Genomic DNA, 20,245 nt, shown 5'->3' on the forward strand with positions numbered 1-20,245 from the left:
TGGGGGTGGGTGGTGGGTTCATGTATTTTTTACATATTTGTTTTTTACATTTGTATATGTTTTTAATCCATGCCATAATAACAGATATGAAACGTTTGCAAACAATAATGGACCTTGTATTTAGGTTTATGCATATCTGGGGAATTATGGGGATTCCTTCCTTCTTTCTTTCTTTTTCATTTCCTGAATTTATATATTTCTATGTCATATTAAAAAAAAAATACGTGTCCACTAGATCGGTCACATTTAGCTAGATGTTTCCACAAATGGTTGAAATCAAATCCCACAAGAAGTGAAAGTAGTGACAGAATGCATGCATGCGGCACCCCCAAGTTGCGCATGCGCAGGTCAGGGTTGACGGTCGTATGCAGTGTTGCCATGTCCGCTTATTATAAGCGACTTAGGGGTTGTTTTTCTGTAACATTGATGTAAAAATTGATAGTTGCGCTGGTTACGGGTTTGGGGCTTGTTTCTGAAGTGTAGTTGCTTATTTAGGCTTGCTTCTAAATTTTTGAAATGATGTTTTAATGGTGCTCATTTTCATGAAAATGTTTTGTACCAGGGAGCATTTGTGCTGTTAGAATGTTTCAAAGAATATTCCAAATTTTATTGCAAGAGTTTTTGAAAATAGCAGATCTACAAGATTGAAGATCCGCTATTTGCAAATAGCCGATGCATTTAAAGTGTGGCCAATAGCTTCTTTTGGGCTTGTTTTCACAGACCTGTTTGCTTACTTCTCTCGCACAATTTGGCAACGGAGGTTGACAGTCGTGTGGCTAACTGTGTTAGCATCGCCCAGTAGTAGCTACATGTGGAGGGTAAAACGGGAGGTAACCCCGACCCCAACAAGTCTTCCAAAACGATTCCCTCGGACATAAACGAATCTCAACTTCAAACACATCGAAACGAACGGAATAATAGAGGTTTCACGATGAAAGGGTGAGTACGAGCGTTTAGAGGCACGACTTGAAGAGGTAGCAAGAGTAAAGTTTTTTTTCCATGTCTCATTTTCTAACGGGGGGGGGGGGAGAGAGGCGGGGAGGAGGGGGCTACGAGGCTAACTGATAGCTGGGACAAACACACCAAGGTGTAGTCAGTGACGTCACAACTACGCGCCATATAGCGGAAGTACTTCGTTCCAACTGGGTGCATGGTTGCCATGTCCGCTTATTATAAGCGAATTTGGGCTTGTTCTTCTGTAAAGTTGTTTTTAAATATTGGTGGTTGCTGTTTTTGGGGACTTGTTTCTAATGTGTAGTTGATTATTTGGGCTCGTTTCCAGTAATTTTGCCACCACTGATACTTCCTGGTCTGTTTGTTGTGACATCACTGTCTTATCCTTGGTGTATTTTCTTGTGTTAGTCGGCAAGCTAAGCTCTTTTCATTATTGTTGTTTAAAATGTGCAAACGGCAGCACCTGGCTGCATGGGGAAGGCTGAAGTCAGGTCGCTGCTTAACAGTAGCTAATGGCCCTCGTGTGGTTAACGAGGAAGCTAAGCTAACTATCCACCGCCGGCCGTTCATCTGCGCGGCTAGTTAGCTGAGCTAGTCAACATACTTTAGCCAAGCTATTAGCAACAGAGTGCATAGTAGGCTAACATCTGGGTTAGCTGCTTCAAGTCCGTGGCAGCTTTAATTGTACAGGCAGTTTGTTATCTGGTGATAACAACAGTTAGTTATCCACGTGACCTGACCATCAGCTGGCCAGGTGGATAACTAACTGTCGCCCCCAGAACGTTCTCGTAACGTTACCGCTGTCATTAAACTCCAGTCAAAAGTAGCCCAGTCAATAGCTGACAGTCGTGATTTCTAGTCGCAATGTTGCATCACACTGGACTGTGTACATTTGAGTTGACTTGACTTAAGTGCGTGTCATTATGATTGTCAGTCGTCTATGATTGAAATGATGGCTCTGTTGCTGTCAGGGACTCCCTCTTTCATTGGTTTGTCGCCCAGGTTGCGCCTAAACCAACCCTGACATTAAACTTAACAAAAACTATGCCTAAACCTAACCTCACAAACACTATAAGTAACCCTAACGTCACAAACACTATGCCTAACCTAACCTCACAGACATTATGCCTAAACCTAACCTCAAAACCCTGTCCACCTGGGCGAAACATCGGGAAAAGATATTCTCCCGCTGCTGTCATTGCTGCCCGGTGAGACCAGTGACCACCCCTGGTGAACATCACACCACACGTGACCGACAGCTGTTGGCAGCGGCACAGAGATATTGCGTGTGCAGTTGCCCTATAAATACTATGAACTCTTTAGACTCTTTAGGCTTCTCACCAATGAACACAACTTACAGCTTGAATCCACTTAACTTTTTAGTAAAGTGTCATGAAATGTATAAATGTGTACTTCACACATTAGTTTTGCACAGACAGATGTCTGTCTGTGCATCTGGATTGGCTGAAGTAGGTTCAAGTAGATCCAAATAATCTTTTTTAGAAAAAAGAAAAAACCCTATCCATTCCTATCCTCTTGCAAAACCCATGTGTAACCCAGCCGTATGCCAATTTTGTGTTGACGTGACTTGTATATTTTGTTGCATTTTCGATGTTGTACAGTGAGCGGTGTATTCATGCATGTTTTTGTCAACGTGTCTTAGGTTTGTAACTAACTTGCCAACTTTGCCAGTCTTTGTGACCGTTTTGCTCTTGTTCCAGTAGCCGGATCGAGCTGGGGGATGTTACGCCCCACAACATTAAGCAGCTGAAACGCCTGAACCAGGTCATCTTCCCTGTCAGCTACAATGATAAGTTCTACAAAGATGTTCTGGAAGTGGGGGAGCTTGCCAAGCTAGGTGAGAGACATGTTAGATAAGCTGACATGACATCCCGCTCACCAAAAATATATATTTGTTACATTTCAGGTTTTTCTACACATGAAGTAGGAATTTCCATCAGCCACATTTTCTTCCTGGTCTTATGTACACATAAGATCACTTAAGACAGTGGTTCTCAAACTGTTTTATTTCACGGCCCCCCAGTTTGGTATGCATTAGGCAGCGGACCCCCATTTAAAGTTCCCTTAATAACTCGGAGAGTGTACAAATGGTTCATTAAACCTCATTTATCTCCAGGGTCCCTGGAGATAAGCCCTGGGAGTGCCCAGACCCCACTTTCAGAACCACTGCCCAAAGAAGATAATGTGTGGGCCATGTCTGAACTTAAGAAAAGTTAAAAGCATTTCCCCTCCTTCACGATATCTAACCTTAAAATAATTTAGCACTTGCCTAGTTGCACATAACTGGTGTCATCAAAGCAAACGGTTGCACTGACCAATCTATTAGTAATTTTCTATATTTCCATAAAGCTAGTATAAAAGTAGTTGGGGATTCCCTGCCTATTGATTACACTTAAGCTTCACCTTCTTCCTTTTTTGTGCTTCAGCATACTTCAATGACATTGCAGTGGGCGCTGTCTGCTGCAGAGTGGATCACTCCCAGAACCAGAAGAGACTGTACATCATGACACTCGGCTGCCTAGCACCCTACCGTAGACTAGGAATAGGTACAGTGTTGAGTATTTATCTATACCATTGGTTCTCAAATTTTCATTGTCATTTGTCCACTTTATTTGTTTTTTTGAATAGCAGATCTACAAGCTCACAACGCATCGTGACGCGCTGTGAGCTTGTAGATCGGCCATATTCAATAGCTGATGTATATAGGGTTAAAGAGATTAAACAGATTTTGAGGCTATATTAAGTCATTTAGCAGGGTACCCCCTTGAACCCTCTCGAGGACCACTGATCTATACAGTACTAGCAGTGAACTTCACTTGGGTTTTGTTATAAAAACTGTACTGTTACTCTCATTCTAGGTACAAAGATGCTTAATCACGTGCTAAACATCTGTGAGAAGGATGGTACCTTTGACAACATTTACCTGTGAGTATGACTGACTGACTGTTGTAGGGGTGTAACGATGCATTTTAACATCGATGCGATACGCATCACGATACATGGTTGACGATACGATACATGGACGACATTGGTTCATTCATGGAGATACGATTCAATGGTTTAAAATCGATACAGTAACTATTTAGCAAAAATCAGTGGAGGAGAGTGCATGTTTTTTTATGGGAAACATTTATTATTATGGATATAAATAAGTAAACACAGTGATTCTCTGGCAAATAAATGGACTCAACACATTGAACACGTATGGACAAACCCGCACCTTGACATGAACACAGAATACACACATTTACCGATAGACCAAGTGTAGCTATATGGAATGGAAAAGTAATTAAGGCCCTCTTTTTCTTAAAATTGCTAAATACAACGCTAAGTACAATACTAAGTACTTAGTATTGATACAATCGATTATTTGCATTGCAAAACGATTCGATACCGATTTATTTGTGTTGCAAAACGATACGATACAAAGTCAAACGATACGATATGTTGCTGTTTACACATCGATATACTTCGATTGTTGAAATTAAAATCGACGGTATCGTTACACCCCTAGACTGTTTGGTTTCACATAAACACAAATTCACCCAACAAAATGGATTAACTAAAGTCATTTTTGACACTTAATTTTTCTGTCACTAACCCTGAATCTCCCTTCCCTGCAGTCATGTGCAGATCAGCAATGAGTCAGCCATTGACTTTTACCAGAAGTTTGGCTTTGAGATCATCGAAACAAAGAAGAATTACTACAAGAGGATAGAGCCCGCAGATGCCCACGTGCTGCAGAAAAGTCTGCGCAGCCTGTGTCCACCCCCCGCTGGAGAGCTGCAGAAGGCAGAGTAGAGGGCATGGCTTTTGGAAAGGGCATGACTGTGCCCACCTCCACAGACACAGAACTGTGACAGATGCCCCAGGGTCGACACATCAAACATTTTCTTCAAAGGACTTTAATAAGAGAAAAACAAATTTAAAGTACAAAAATGCTGTTTATTTTACAAAGGGTCCCCTTAATTTTGCATCTTGTTTTATTTCATCATCCCCCCGCCCCCCCGCCCTCTTTTTTTTTTTTTTTGCATTTAGATATTTGAAAATGACAATATGTTCAGAAGCCAAAAAAAAGTGTTCCTGTAGACAAGGTCCAATGCAGTGTTCCTGCAGCCAACTTCAGTCCGTTTAAGGCTTGGTGGAAGGGGTTTGGTGGTGCTTGCAATTCATACTGTTCATATTTGAGTTGTTTTAACACGGTTCTAAAATGAAGGGGACATAATGTCTACTGTTCAGGCGAAAGAAAAAAGTTGATTTGAAGTTGGAAAATCTTTGAGAGACCACCATTGCCAAACAAAGTCCCAATGGATAAGCTTGGAGCAATCGTTCCAAGTTATCAGTGACATTTGGAACACTCGGAGATCCATCCCCTCACCACCTAAACCCAGGGACCTGTGGGAAGAGTTTGACCAGTGGATGAGACCTACCATTTCTTCTTCTGGCAATATGCTGTGTGAAACTTGTGGTACCATGCCTTGATGAAATGTCACATCCACAGCTCTGCTAGTCTAGAGGAGGAGAGCAGAAATTACCTGCCTCCGAATGGACTTGAGAAAGGAACGGTTTCGAGGTGGTGGAAAGAGATGGTCATCACTCATGTTTTCTGAATGATTTTGTTTTTCAGCCTGTTAAAATGAATTCTCCATCAGCTTTTTCTTTTTTTTACATTGAGTTGGTTAATGGCTCAGAGGTTCCCCTGGGTTTGATACAGCAGAAAGTATATCAATATTCACTCAAGAGCTCACAATAGTAGGGGAGAGAATTCAACAAAACATACAATAACTGTTTTGGAAATGTTGATGTGTTTTTGTAAATGGTACACCAGAATGTCCAGTATTGGGAACAGAGTAACAGTCAACAAGTGGTCAATTGCAATCAATTACCCCAATACAATGACATCTACATCAGCGCTTGTGCTTTTCCCCCCTCTTTTTTTCCAGTGCTTGAGAGGGGGTAGTAGACTGTCTCTGGATGCATGGATGTGTGTTTAATTTGGCACCTTATGTAGCACTAGCCACCCATCGGAAATCCAGTCGCTTCAAGGTTACTCACTTTCTGGACTGGTTATGTCAGTCTACCTCTGTTATTACCTATTCCCGTTAATTGGTGGTGGGAGGTTGCTCTATAGTCTGGATATCTGCTTAGTACGGCTTCTCTAGCCGAACACACTGCCCAGGGGAAGCTCTGACCCTCTGCATGCTGGGAGAGTTGTGTCCTCTCCACTGTAGTATAAGCATGTTTTTTTTTTCTTTCTTTGAAGAATTTTATCTTTTCTGGAGCTCTATATTGTAAGACTTTTTAACCTCTAAATAAAGGAAATACTATTTGCATTAATTTGCATTATTTGCCCTTCATACAGTACCGGGGACCTGAAGAACAGTATTCATCCAAACAATACAATACATTATTGTTTACAATGATGCAAGGATAGATTTATATGTCTTACAGATTGTGTAGTGGAGATGTACTATACAGTAGTCGCTCTCAACCTTTTAAGCCATGACCCGCCAAAAGAATCATATTTGAACTGGGTAACCCCTATATGGTCTATAGCCGTTAGAAGGAGAACTCCCTCCTAGGCTATCGACCAGAGCTACATACCCCCCACTCTGAAAAGCACTTGGAATGTAGGAGTTGATAGCAGTTGAGGCATTCAATTCTCACAACTGTGAGCTTGTAGATCGGCTGTTTTCACAATTTTTGCCTTATATCGTTTGACAATTTGGCCAATATTTGACCAGTTTTTATTGTATAGGTTGTTGATTACATTTGATGAAGTAATGGCCTTTTTTCACTTGATTTCTTTTTTTATATAAATGTTTTAAAAGTCCTTAAATTCTAAATTGTCTCTTCACTGTCATCTGGGGACCCACTCAAAATCATGTGGGGACCCCGACCCACAGGTTGAGAACCAGTGCTATCCACTGGGGTCTCCCCTTAACGCACACTGATTGGCTCATATTTCCAACATCGAAAATGCCATTGGTTGGCAGCACCACAGAACCCTCCCTTTCAGCGCTGGGTTAGATTGTCAGTGGATCAGCGTTGCCATGTCTGCTTATCATAAGCGACTTAGGGCTTGTTTATCTGTAAAGTTGCTTGTTAAATATTGGTGGTTGCGGTTTTTTGGGCTCGTTTCTAAAGTGCAGTTGCTTATTTTGGGCTTGTTTCCTAATGTTGTTTATAAACCAGTGGTTCTCAAGCATTTTCAAGTCAAGGACCCCCAAATGGATATGTATTTATATAGTGTGTTGTCCACGGACCCCCATCTGAAAACATGTTGTGCCAGGGACCCCAGTACCAGATTTGTGTTGTTAAAATGTTTCAAAAAATATTGCACATATTTCAAAATTTCTTCAAGATTCTTTTGGAAAATGGCAAATCTACAAGCTCACAACGCGACCCGTTGTGAGCTCGTAGATCATTGGTTTAAAGTGCTCATGTGGCCTAAGTTGCTGCTTTTGGGCTTGTTTTCCTAGACCGGGTTGCTTGTTTCTCTCACAATATCTGGCAACACTGGTGTGGATTGTTGTGAGAGAGAGTTGAGTTGAATGCTCTGCTAGCCCAGCTAGCTCCAAAACCCCAAAGTTTGGACAGTCAGGGCACAAGGTCCCTGAAATGTTGAGGCTACTGCAGGTCAGTGGGAAGTCGCATCAGTTGCTAAGCTAAGCACCGCAGGGATCTGTCCTTGGCTTTTGTTGTTTTTAAAGTACTGTCGCCAACGGTAGGCGAATGCTAAGCTAATTCGGTACTAGCTAGCAGTGTTGCCATGTCGGCTTATTATAAGCCACCTAGGGCTTTTTCTGTAAAGTTGCTTGTAAATATTGGTAGTTGCGAGTTGCGTTATTTGTTTGGGTTGTTTCTAAAGTGTACTTGTTTATTTAGGCGTGCTTTCAAAGTTTTTAATTATTGGTTAAACCAGTGGTTCTCAAATATTTTCATAAATGTTTCGTGCCCAGGGGAGCATTTGTGGTGTTAGAATGTTTCAAAGAATATTCCACATTTTATTTCACGAGTAAAAAATGCAAATCTAAGTAGGCTATTTTCAAATAGCCGATAAAGTGCTCTTGTGGCCTATAGTTGCTTCTTTTGGGCTTGTTTTCCTAGACCTGGTTACTTATTTCTTTCATAAAATATGGCAACACTGCTAGCTGGGTAGCTAGCAATACACAGGGCTAGTTAGATGCATAAATACCTAGGTTGTCTGTTTTTAAGCTAAAACTAATACAGTCATCGTAATACCGACCATTTTTGTCATTGTCACACACCTCATAAAATATGCACAATAGATAGTTGGTGGATTTAGCTGTCTGGCTTTGTTAATCTGTCTCCATTACCTTGTTAGCTGGTTGGAAACTTAACGTTGTCTTGCAAAACATCTTTGGTCTTTGCTCCAGACTGTCATCATATCAGACTGTCATCATTAACAGGGATCACACACAGTGATACTAGGTATTCCTCATGCTTTTGGAAACACTGGAGGCTATGATTGTATGTTTTTATTACTGATCTGGCCTTTATGGAGTGAAATCAGTCTGGTACTCAGGCTATCTCTGTGTTGTTATTGTCTGTTTTGTGTCCCTGTTTTTTTACATGGACCTATTGTGTCTGAAATAAAGTTCATCTATCTATGATGCGAAAGTAAAAGTCAGACTCGATAAAATACATATATGATAGTCTTGATCCAAGGCTAGCAAAGCATACAATATCCCACGACTCCTACTTCAAATCATATCACAGCAAATTATTACATTACTCAACATTGAATACAGATGTCTTCATTTGACGTGGCACTGTTGCCTAGGGCAGATTTATAATTCATGTCACCCTGATGCCAAATCTTTTTGTTTGCAGATTGGTCAGGGAAGGGTCCAGCATTTGAGGTCCAGCTGGTGAATGTGTTACCCTATCATATAGGGATTTAGGCAACTGTTGGGACAGGATGCCAGAGATGACCGAGACCCAGACCCCTGGACGCAAGCCTAAGTATGGATTTATGAGAAAACATCATCTTTATTGTGATTATTATTAAGATTAAACAACATCAGAGGAGGGAGTTCCTTGTATATTAGGATCATAGCCATTGAAAGCCTGTCACATCAGCTTCACTTTGACTTGTAATCTTAATTCTGTTTTTCAGAAAGAAGAAAAACAAAGAATCTCACAATGCAGGTGAGACAATGTTGTGCATTGGTGTTCTTCTCATTTGCGGAACCTCCTGAGTAGTGAATATTGTTTTAACTACTAGAACAGGGGTCTTCAACAGGGGGTCCTCAGAGCTACTATAGGGGGTCTGCCAAATCTTTGTGTGATAGGATTTAGTTTTTTACATTAACCACTTGAACCCTAGAATTCCTTTTCTGAGGGGAGAAAATAGCCGATCTACAAGCTCTCAATGCCTCGCGCTGCGAGGCGTTGAGAGCTTGTAGATCGGCTATTTTTGGCAAAGAGGCTATAGGTGTAGAGGGGGAAAAAAGCAGACTAAGTAAAAATAAATGTTTTTATCTGAAACACAATTGTATACAATATAGAGGGGGTCCTTGCTTCATCTCTCTCTCAGCTAGGGGGTCCCTGGCCTGAAAACATTGAAGACCCCTGTACTAGAACCATTTTAGTTGTACCTAAAAATAAATAAAGAACTTGCTTTTGTTTTAGTTGAGAGACACAGGAAAGAAAAGATCAATGCTGGAATTAATCGCATTGGCAACCTTCTGCCATGTTCCCAGGCTCTGAAACAGGTAAGACACAGGCACCATTTCCCTGTCACATTCAAATGACGGTAATTGTGATACAGATTTGTGTCAGAGTTGGTCGGGGGCTTTAGATGTTAACATTTATCCCCTTGTTTTCAGAGTAAAAACATGATCTTGGACCAGGCTTTTCGCTACATCACTGACCTGAAGAAACAAAATGACACAATGCTTCTGGAAGGAGGCGATAAAGTGCAAGGTGAAGTGAAAGAAATACTGTACTCATAGTTTCAGTTTGTTTTGGCCTTTATTGATAGTATACAGTATACAGACAGGAAATGGGGAGAGAGAGACGAGGGGTAACACGCAGCAAAGGTCGCCGGGATCGGGATTTGAACCCGCGACACGTTGTCAGACTGCAATGAGCCTAGGTTATACTTATCCCTCCTTGTACTTTTTGTTTGTCACGTGCACATAGCAATGAATGTTTTTTAAGTATATACTAACAACAGAAGATGTTCCCCATTTTTCGCTGTTTTGTATTACACTATGTATTCTATTCTGTGTGCATGTTTGTGTCTTTGCACCACTGATTTGTCTCTTTTGTCTCTGCAGCGGAGGAGATCCGTCGACTGCGGCGTCAGATGGAGGAGCTGCGGAAAGAGAGCGGCCACTACATTGAGCTTCTGAAAGCTCATGACATCAACTTCCTCGAAGACCCCACCATCCACTGGAAGGGCAAACAGCGCTGTGCCACGGTGGCCAAGGTTATGCCCACTCAACAGCTCCCAAAGGGAATCATCGTCTACTCAAACGGGAACGTGCTGTGCCCCGCAGGGAAGGAAGCGAACGCTGGGAAACAACCCTCTGATGCTGTGATCGTTCAGCCTTCACCGGAGGTTGTTGCCGGAGTGAGGGTGAACGGAGCCCTACTGCAGGTCAACACCTCTTCCCCTGCCCCTTCGCTTCTTCCTGGGGCAGCCATAGCTGCCACAGAGTCCGTGCCGGGACTGAGGGTTGTAGAGCAGTGTTTGTTGGAAACGCCGGCCGCAGTCTCCACTCTGCCACCCTCCGTGTCCTACATCACCCTCCAGATCCCTGCCGTCACCGCCGGCCTGCCTCAGCTGCCCCAACCCACCATTCCAGCACAGAGCCTGACTGTAGCAGCCTGTCCAGCCTCTCAGCAGCTTGCTCAGCCGGTCCACAGCCTCAGCAATCTACCCGAGGCTGTAGTTACATCCCGAGCTCTGGCCCCGCAGGTCGGGTCTGTGGTCACACAGGACACTGCCTACAGGACCGTCAGCTACACCACTATACCCAATAGCTCAGCCCACCTCAGGGCCGGAGCAGCAGGCAGCACACAAACAACCTGGACCACACTGCAGTTGACGGGGAACACGGTGCAGCCGGTTTGTCAGAGCACCACCAGCCAGACTGTGCAGCAACTGACCGTTTGTCCCACGGGAAACAAACCTTCCATTCAGCCCATTCAAATCCAGGTGCGACCTCAGCAGGCACCCATCACAGCCCATATCCAAGCGCAGCCCATTCAGAGGCCTCCCCAACTACGAGCAGCCATCCCGACCCCTGCCCAGCAACCTATCCTAGCCCCACAACCCCAGTGTGCTGTGCTTCCCCAGTCTGCTATAGTGGTGTCGCAGTCGCAACCTGCAGTACTTCAACCTGCATCTGTTATTGCTCATCCTCCAACGGCCCTCATCCCGCAACCCCAGCCGCTCACACAAACCCTGGTTCCCCAGCCGCAGGCCACTGTGCTGCCCTTGCTCCAGACCATGCAGGTCCTACAGGTCAACCCAACAGGGACAACTGTGTCTGGGGTCACAGCTTCACAGAGCACCAACAACCAGAGTGTGGTCATCCTACAACAGGCCAATGCCTGCCCGACCCAGTCTATTGTCCGTGAGGAGCTAACAAATCAGACACCGTGTCAGCATATTGTCATCATCCAAGCCCCCAATCAGAATGCACCTGCCCCACAGACCCCCCAGGTTGGTATGGTGTCTGCTACCGTGCCTACTGCAGTGCCTGCTATGCCCACTCAGATTGCCACAACGAGCTGCGCAACCTCTACAACTTGCATACAGACCGTTGGGGGAAAGCAGCTGGTGCACATTCTGCCACGTCCCATTCAACCTCAAGTAAGCCAGACAGTGCAGGTCACCCACACTTCCTCTACCCCACCAGTTGTTGCCCCGGCCCCACAGACTATCACTGTGAATGGCCAGGTGTTTGCCCTGCAGCCCATGAAGACCTCTGACAAGGCAGGCTCTCAGGGAAGCCAGAGTACACTTCAGCTGGTCCAGCCCACCACCACTGAGGAACCAACTACCAATGTGGCCCTCAACAGTCTAGGAGCTCTCAGCAGTCTCAATCAGAGCATTTCTCAGGGCCTCCCACTCACCATTTCCAGCCAGAACAGTGGACATCTTCCTGCTGCTGCTGCTCCACCACCGTCAGTTGCTCAGCAGCAACCGCCACCTCCACCCTGTGTCACTGTCCCTGGAGAAACCCTGACTCTCCCTGTCAGGCAGCTTCAAGTCCCTGCTAAGAGCCCAGTCAAACCAGGGCCGGTGGCTAATCCTACTAAGGTCTCCGGGAGGAAGCCGCGCTCAGCCTCGACTACTAAAAAGACCTTGACCAAAAGGACCAAAGCAGTCAGGAGAAAAGAACTCAAACCTGCACAGCCTGCTGTCACCATTGCAGCCAAACCAGCAGCCACCCCAGTAGACAGTCAAACGGTTCAGGTGACCAGAGCTGAAGTTGTATCGTCTTCTGTCGTAAAAGCTGTGGACTCGACGTCTGCAGTTAGTATTGCAACCAGTAATGCCGCAAATTCTAGTAAACTGTCCACACAAAGCAAAAACACAGAAAATGCTGTCACTTCTACGCAAAGCACACAGAAAATAATCACCATTAGTAGTTCATCCATTAGTAGACTGACTGTATCCAGTGAATCTTCAGTCCAGAATACAGTCACCACCAGTAGCACCCCCCAGGCCTCTCAGAGCGCATCTGTCATTAGTGTCAGCACAGCACAGAGTGAAGTCAATGTCAGTCATACTGACAGTAGTGGTATGGTATCAGTCATCCCTACTGTCAGTGTCGCAGCGGTGAAACCAACTGTCAGCAATGCTGCGCCGACACCTGTAGTTGCTGGCACCAACTCCACTGTAACCAAACCCACCATTTCACAAAATAGATGTCCAGACACCACTACTGCAATAAGCACAGCACAGACCAGACTAGCTTCCACGCCTGCCAGCACCACCAGTTCTACACAAAACAGGTCTTCGATCAATGATGCACGTGCCTCTACTACGAGCGTGACTACTGTTGCGATCCAGCCTCCAGTTTGTGCTGTTAGTATCTCCAAAAGTGCACCAGTGGTTTCAACCCAGGCAGCCCAGCCTACTTCAGTGTGTCAGTCCACGACAGCCAACACCCAGGACCCCCAGCCTTGCTCTAAGCCCCAGCCGCCTCCCACTCTCTCCATAAATGTATCTACGACAGCGTCGCCCTCCTCGGCTGCTCTGACATTTTTGACAGCCTCCACCCCAGCCCCCATGACTTCTGAGTTCAGGAAGCGTGTGTCCGTTGGTAGAGCTTCTATACAACAACAGCCAGAACTGAGCATGTCCACCCCCTCCCGTCCTGCGGAGGTCAAACTACCACACGGTTCTGGACGGGAGATGGAGTCACAGAAAGAGACCATGCAGAAAGAAACATTGGGGACAGGTACTGCTACAGCTGCAGACATCCAGTCTGGAAAGGACTTTGCTTTGGCTCAGCAGGTGTACACCAACCTAGATCATGGGACGATAGAGCATCCTTTGACCTCTGGCAGGCAGACAGACTCTCCTATGTCTGCAGGTGCTGGGGGAGGAAGGGGCTTCTCTGTGGCCTCCATGCTTCCTCAGGGCCACAGCATTAGTTCCTCGTCTGGCTCATTTGGATCTTTTACGTTTACCTCGGAGCAAGCGGAGATCTTGGCTTTGGCTATGCTGGAACAGGAGAGCCCTGGGAGAAGGGGTGGCAGCTGCTCTGCGGACAACGTCACAAACCCCTCCACAGCTGTATGGGAGCCCCCCAAGACCCCACCGACTTCCAACAGTAAAGACAGAGGCTTGACTGGACAGCATGCTAAGTTGACCAAGACCATGGATGCTAAACCCCCCTCCCAGGTGTCTATCAGTGGGACCACGGTAACCAGACATCCACAGAACATCTCTTACTCTCAGGCACAGTCTCACCCCCAGGTCCAGTCCCAGAGCCAGTCCCAGACCGGTACAGTCGCCAGCCTCAGTGTGAACAACCTGATCAGGCCCAGCTCCAACCAGCAGCTCTACCCTGGCTCTCCCAGTATGTCTGGTCAACAACAAGGCCCAGTCCCATCCCCCGTAGGGACCTCACCCCACATAATCCAAGCTTCAAATAATGCTCTCCCTCCCTGCTCGGGCGCGGTCCAGCTGAACGACTACACCCCTCTGAAGAGTGCATTGATGAGGGCTCAGGCCAGCGTCGGAGTGGCCGAGCGGCACGTGAAGACCGTTTCCAAGCGCCAGGCCCAAGACGAGGCCATGTTACCAACCGGTAAACGGCCCAAGGCTTGTCCGCCGCCATCCTCTAACGTGGGTCGCATGGAGGTGAAGCCCTTAGACCACAGTCAGATGATGGTGGGACAGCTGCCCTCCAGCTCCTCTGCCATGATTATGCCCAGGATCAACCCTGACAGTGCAGGCCCCCTCTTTTCCACAAACTCCTTCATGAGCACGGTCCTCCGGCCCACCGAGAGCCACTGCCCTCCTCAGGGACCCCTTGAGCAGAATCAGCTAGGGGTGCTTCACTTGCCCCAGGGCCATGCCCACCACGCCATACCCCAGCCGGGCCAGCACCTGGGGGGGAATCCGTACATGAAACAACAACAGGAGCAGCAGAGACACCACCTATACCAACTGCAGCACCACCTGACCCAGCCTGACCCTGCACAGCTCCACACCCTCCACCAGAGAGCACTGCAGCAACAGGACCAGCAGCACGTCCAGAAGAAGAGGGGACTGGTCAGAGGAAACCAGACAGGCTCGCCCGCTGCTGGCCTGCAGCAGAAACAACATCACCTGGAAAAGCCTGGAGTGCAGCAGCAGCAGCAGCAACAACAACAACAACAGTCACAACACCCCCATCAACAACAGGCGACGCAGCATCAGCAGCACACACAGTCCCAACAACATCAACAGCAGCAATCACATCAACAATCACATCAGACACAACATCAACAGTCTCATCAGCAGCAGCAGCAGCATCAACCCCCACCACAGCATCAACAACAGCATCAACAGCAGCAGCAGCAGCAGCAACAACAACAACAACAACAACAGCAACAACAGCAGTTACAGCAGCAGCAACAGCAGAGCTCCCACTCCAGGCACCAGCAGCATCTTCAGCAGCAGATCCAGCAGCAGCAGCAGCACTTTGGGCCTCGGCATCAAGAGAAAAGCTGTGAGGCCCAGGGATCAGGACCCAGAGCCCACCACAGTGGCCACCTGGCCCAACAAGACCATCTCAAGGTTGGTAGAGGGGCATTGTTTTGCTTGTCAGTGCAAGTATATTGAAGAACGAGTTAAAGAACTGGAAACATACAGTATATACATGAATACTTACCTCAATAATACTATTAAAAGACCATACTGCCTTCGATAAGTCATCTATTCAATTCACAGCTTTGATCATATATTGTACATACACATATGTTTTCCGTTAATTGCTTTATTTAATTTAATTTTCTTTACCTTTTCATAGTCATTAAAACATTACCGAACATACCTTAATAATTGAGTGAATGTTGGGTAAACATTGCGTGGTGGTCGGTAATAAGTCATGGATGTTTGAATTCTCCTCCATAATTTATGCTTTTCTCTGAATATTTTAATACATTAAAACACAACAGTAACTGAGTTTCATACCATACTCAAAGTATCATCATATATTGGCAATAATGTCACGTATAGAGTTACTTGTAGTCAATGGGCTAAACATGCCAGACCACTGGTATGGTCCTTAACATCTTCATATAAACAGACAAAATCACAGACATAGTTGTTTATGTAAACTACATATTAGTATAGTATTAGTACCAATATTGAAGTATTGGAGAAAACGGGACCTGTATTTATTTCTCAATTGTTATCAACATTTCGTTCCAACATATCCGTGTTCCCTATTGCACCACTATAACGCCACTTAAGTTTCACAATAGCAAATACGTGGGGTGCTTCTAGTCTGACAACATGAAAGTCTGTCTATATTAATGAAGCTCAATATCTTCTTTCTCCCCAGCCGGGTCAGGACCACAACAACATGCAGAGGCTGATGAGCTCCAGGAATCTAGAACAGCAGCTTATCCCAGTGTCCCGGGCCTCCGAACTGGTCTGCCCTCCATCACGGCAGGAGCGTCACCGCGTCTCCAACTACTCTGCCGAGGCCCTCATTGGTAAAAGCCCTTCGAGTGGTGAGCAGCAGCAACAACAACAGCAGCAGCAGCAACAGCGCATGGGGCTCCATCTGCAGCCCGGTCGCAGTGCCGCACAGGAACAGGCCGACCTCCGCGGTTACCTTGATACTTCCAGAGGAAAGGCCAACATCGGACATAACCCCCAGAATCGCCTCCCGCAGGACCATGCAGGGCCCGTCGACATCCAGCGGGTCTCAGAGTGCCCCCCATTCAAGACCATGGGAGGAGGAACTGGCACGGGGCACCAACTTGGCGGCTTTGAAGCTCAAGTGTCTCGCGGCGGAGATATGGCCCCAAAGTCGGTGCCTTCCTCACAGAGAGGGCCACAGGGGCAGCAGCAGCAGCAGCAAGGGGGTTTCAGAATGGGTGTAGGCCCTCCAGGAGATGGCAGGGCCCGTGGGAGCTACAGTGGCCCTCACCCTGGCTCTCAGGGAGTGCAAATAGGGGTGGCCCTGCCCCGGGAGCAGGAGGGATGTCACCAGAGCTTCATGCAGAGCCTTCTGTCCCCTCATCTGCCTGAACAGAGCAACCACCAGCGGACTGTGCAGTGCTGTCCCCCAGTAAGCATGGACTATAGCTGTGTGCCGTGCAGTTCCTCAGGAGATATGCAGGCCAAGGCCTCCAGCCCCAGTGTGTCTCAGACACAGAAGGCCCCAGCCATGAGGCTTGGAGACGGCAACAAGGGCCACATTCCTCAGGTGAGTGGGAACATGCATGGAGGCCCCGCTGTGCGAGCAGGTCTCCCCCACCCTCCGACCCCACACGGCAGCTCCGAGCCAGGACGCTCCTCTGTCCCCTCTAGGCCGCATACATCCGTCAGCCAGCGCTCTCGTCATATCGGCCAGGACAACCAGACCACCAAGCTCAGACCCGGTGACCGTCCTCGATCGGGTACGCTCAGGCCCAGCAACCCCTTTGAACCCGAGGGACACCTGTCTCTTCCTTCTGGAGGAGGAGTGCTGCTGGGAAGACCACAGTCTGGCGGCGAGGCACGTCGCAGCAGTATTGTCCGCTTTATGGCCGACAGTGCTCAGGTTACCGCTGACAACAACCTGGTGCCCGACCAACACTTGGCTCAGAACTTTGGCTTTCCCTTCATTGCTGATGGAGGGATGAACCCTCCTCCACCCATCAATACCAACTCGGCTCCGTTTATTCCTCCTGTCAGCCAGTCTAGCTCATCCCGTACCCCTGCTCTTCTGCCCGTGGAGCCCCAGAACACCCTGCCCTCCTTCTATCCTTCCTACTCCCCAGCCGCCCACCCCAGTCTCCCCAGCGACATCCCTCTCCAGTACTTTTCCAACCAGATGTTCACCAGCCCCAGTGCCGACAAGGGCAGTGCTCCTCCTCTCAACAACCGATTTGGCTCCATCCTCTCCCCACCTCGCCCTGTGGGTTTCGGCCAAGCCAGCTTTCCTTTGCTGCCAGACATGCCACCCATGCCCATGGCTAACTCCTCTGGCATCACCCCTCACTTATCCAACTTCAGCCTAACCTCTCTGTTCCCCGAGATCGCAACGGCTATGCCGACGGATGGCTCGGCCATGCCCATGTCCCCCCTGTTGTCGCTCTCCAACACCTCGTCTGCCGACTCTAGCAAACAGCCCAATCGCCCCGCCCATAACATCAGCCACATCCTTGGCCATGACGGCAGCTCTGCTGTGTAAGCTGTGCGGTCTTGTGATGCTGAGCTGGCATTCCTGAAGCATCCACGTTACATTTCTGTTTGTAAGACTACCAGTCATATGGGACCGAGTAGAGTCCAACAGCTCTACTGGTATTTGCTCTTTTTGGTGTTTCAGCACCTCTAGGAGGAGGGAGATCTTTTCGGTATATTGACTGGACTGCAGGACATGACTGGTAAACTGGTTGTGAGGCTGGAAGAATGCTTCTGCCTTCACACAGGAGTCTATATCCAATAGTAAATCACATTTATAGCACTTATCTTCCCTATCAATTAGGAGGAATGTTTTGTAATTACACACAGACGAGAACAATACGTTTCTACTTAACGGTTCAGTTAATGGCAGTGAAGCGCTAGCTGGTTCGGGAATCTAGACACGGTTGAAACGATGTGATTGCAGGCAAATGGTTTTCATGGTTTACAAATTGACATTTCTTTTTTTCTTTGTCATATTATGTCTTATGTCATAATTGTTAATATTTTAGACTGGGGAGATACAATCCAGGCAACCCTGTTGTCTGATACTTTGGTTGGACTATCAGTTAGTAAAAGTTTAGGTTTGAAGAATTTATTTTCTGTAACCCTCAAAGGGTTAATGAACTTGTGCACAGTACCCACAAATGTAATTTACTAACTTATATCAGGTTGTATTGTACAGAATCCATATGTGAAGAGCTATTTTGTAAATAATTGTTTCATATGAGAATTCTTACAATATGTATGTATTTGTAAATACAAAATTGATTAATAAAGTTTATAAGGAGACTTGAATTGTTTTAGCTGTGAGCTGTACTAGCCATCATGTGTGGTAAAAAGACAAATAATTCGTACAACTATAAAGCAAAAAGATTTTAACCCCAAAAAATAACCTGTTATAGAGGTGCTGCCTCAAAAAGTGAAGATCCATGGAGTCCACTAAGTTTATATATTTTTTGTTACAATAAATGTGGTGCCAATTCCTCAGACAGTGGTGATTGTGCCTAAGGCAAAAAGGGCATTTAAAGATTTTTAAAAGATGTAAATGCATAAATAGAGAAATAAAGCATCATAAAAAGAATAAAAGTAGTGCAATATATTGTTAAACAAGTTGCTACAAATCAAGCTTTCTACGATGAAATTTCAACATTGGTCTGGAAGACATAGACTAGAGTATACTCGATATTTCAAGTTAAAGCTGGTGTAAGGGCGCGCTCCCACCGCACTTTTATTTTACCTCTGGGGCAGAATCTGCCAATGCTTTGTCAATGCAAATGCGTGGATTCTTGGAAAAAATCTGCAAGACCAGGAATCCACGCATTTGCATTGACAAAGCATTGGCAGATTCTGCCCCAGAGGTAAAATAAAAATGCGGTGGGAGTGCGCCCTAAGTGATTTATTTGCTTTAAAAAAAATACCACTTAGAAAATAGAACCCTGCAAAGATCATTACCGTATCGGCTTAAATTTTATAGCGTTCCAGTTATGTCTGCTCCCACCCCCATCACTTCCAATTTCACTAGTTTTTCCTGATTGGATTAAAAAATATCCTGAAGCTTTCTGGTTACTAAAGAACTGGAGACACCGGTGGCCTATTACACGAAAGGAGAATTAAGTAAGCCTGGATTTAAGTCAAATCCTGGTTTGACAAAGTCTAGTCCGTACAGCCTGGTTTATTCCGTTCCATGAACGCCAAGCCAGGCTGAAAACGAGCGACTTTGTCGAGCCAGGATGGTAAAGCCAGGCTTCACATATTCCTATAAAAGACCATGAAAGTCGATAGCAGAATCCTTGAACTTGACCAATAATGGAGCCCAAAACCAGAGCGGTGTTCTTCTCTGTGGCTGAACAGCAGCACTGCAGCAGCTCATGGAACAGTGGCGTTCCCAGGAATTACATTTAGGGCAAAATATCGGGGGAAACAATTTAACAACACTACACACACTGACTACAAAACTGAAAAACGTTAATAAAAACAATATGCAAGTAATTAGTATAATCAATCAATCAATTCTTCAGCGGTTCTTCATGTTGTAGTTTAGTAATGAATGGCTCAAGCTGCTCTCGGAGCCCCTTTTAAGCCAGGTGAGTACAGGTAATGGCCTAGACCCCCACCCCTGGTACCCCATGAAGACAAAGGCATACATTTGCATCACTATATAGGCGAGGGTCGCTCTGCTGAATGGATACGGTGGTGATTAGCTGCCTGCCTGACTCTGAGTCTGTGCTCAGGAATGTGTCAAAAACAAAAAAATCTCCATGAATTCAAGGCTTCATGGAGTGTGTAATTGATAGAAAATAAGTATTTTTTGGGTGAACTATTCTTTTAAGTGTCTTGACTCTTGTTCAGGGACACTTTGACACATTGCTGAGGCCCGGGATTGAACTT

General features: G+C 46.2%; 2 protein-coding genes across 3 annotated transcripts; both read left to right on the plus strand.

The window, feature by feature from the left end:
• The first annotated feature begins 761 nt into the window (after positions 1-761).
• Positions 762-6,308, plus strand: naa50 (N-alpha-acetyltransferase 50, NatE catalytic subunit). 2 transcript variants are annotated; one of them, XM_084048540.1, is made up of 5 exons: positions 762-939; positions 2,679-2,812; positions 3,402-3,521; positions 3,834-3,900; positions 4,599-6,308. In XM_084048540.1, the coding sequence occupies exons 1-5, from the start codon at positions 932-934 to the stop codon at positions 4,774-4,776; spliced, it is 507 nt and encodes a 168-aa protein (XP_083904666.1). In that variant the 5' UTR covers positions 762-931; the 3' UTR covers positions 4,777-6,308. The 2 variants fall into 2 exon arrangements, with proteins under 2 accessions (XP_083904666.1, XP_083904665.1); XM_084048539.1 differs by having other exon boundaries at positions 766-939; positions 2,676-2,812.
• A 1,190-nt stretch (positions 6,309-7,498) lies between these two features.
• usf3 (upstream transcription factor family member 3) lies at positions 7,499-18,641 on the plus strand. Its single transcript, XM_084047986.1, has 7 exons — positions 7,499-7,614; positions 8,833-8,964; positions 9,119-9,150; positions 9,634-9,716; positions 9,831-9,927; positions 10,284-15,253; positions 16,023-18,641. The coding sequence occupies exons 2-7, from the start codon at positions 8,921-8,923 to the stop codon at positions 17,862-17,864; spliced, it is 7,068 nt and encodes a 2,355-aa protein (XP_083904112.1). The 5' UTR covers positions 7,499-7,614; positions 8,833-8,920; the 3' UTR covers positions 17,865-18,641.
• Positions 18,642-20,245: the final 1,604 nt, after the last annotated feature.

Source organism: Gymnoscopelus microlampas (genome assembly GCF_963454915.1).
Source record: "Gymnoscopelus microlampas genome assembly, chromosome: 22".
NCBI lineage: Eukaryota > Metazoa > Chordata > Actinopteri > Myctophiformes > Myctophidae > Gymnoscopelus > Gymnoscopelus microlampas.

Bases quoted from the DNA above. Each gene is read 5' to 3' on its own strand.
- naa50 (XM_084048539.1), top strand. The intron at 2,813-3,401 runs GTGAGAGACATG...TTTGTGCTTCAG, and splicing joins GGGGGAGCTTGCCAAGCTAG to CATACTTCAATGACATTGCA. The intron at 3,522-3,833 runs GTACAGTGTTGA...CTCTCATTCTAG, and splicing joins CTACCGTAGACTAGGAATAG to GTACAAAGATGCTTAATCAC.
- usf3 (XM_084047986.1), top strand. From the start codon at position 8,921: ATGCCAGAGATGACCGAGACCCAGACCCCTGGACGCAAGCCTAA. The intron at 8,965-9,118 runs GTATGGATTTAT...TCTGTTTTTCAG, and splicing joins ACCCCTGGACGCAAGCCTAA to AAAGAAGAAAAACAAAGAAT. The intron at 9,151-9,633 runs GTGAGACAATGT...CTTTTGTTTTAG, and splicing joins CAAAGAATCTCACAATGCAG to TTGAGAGACACAGGAAAGAA.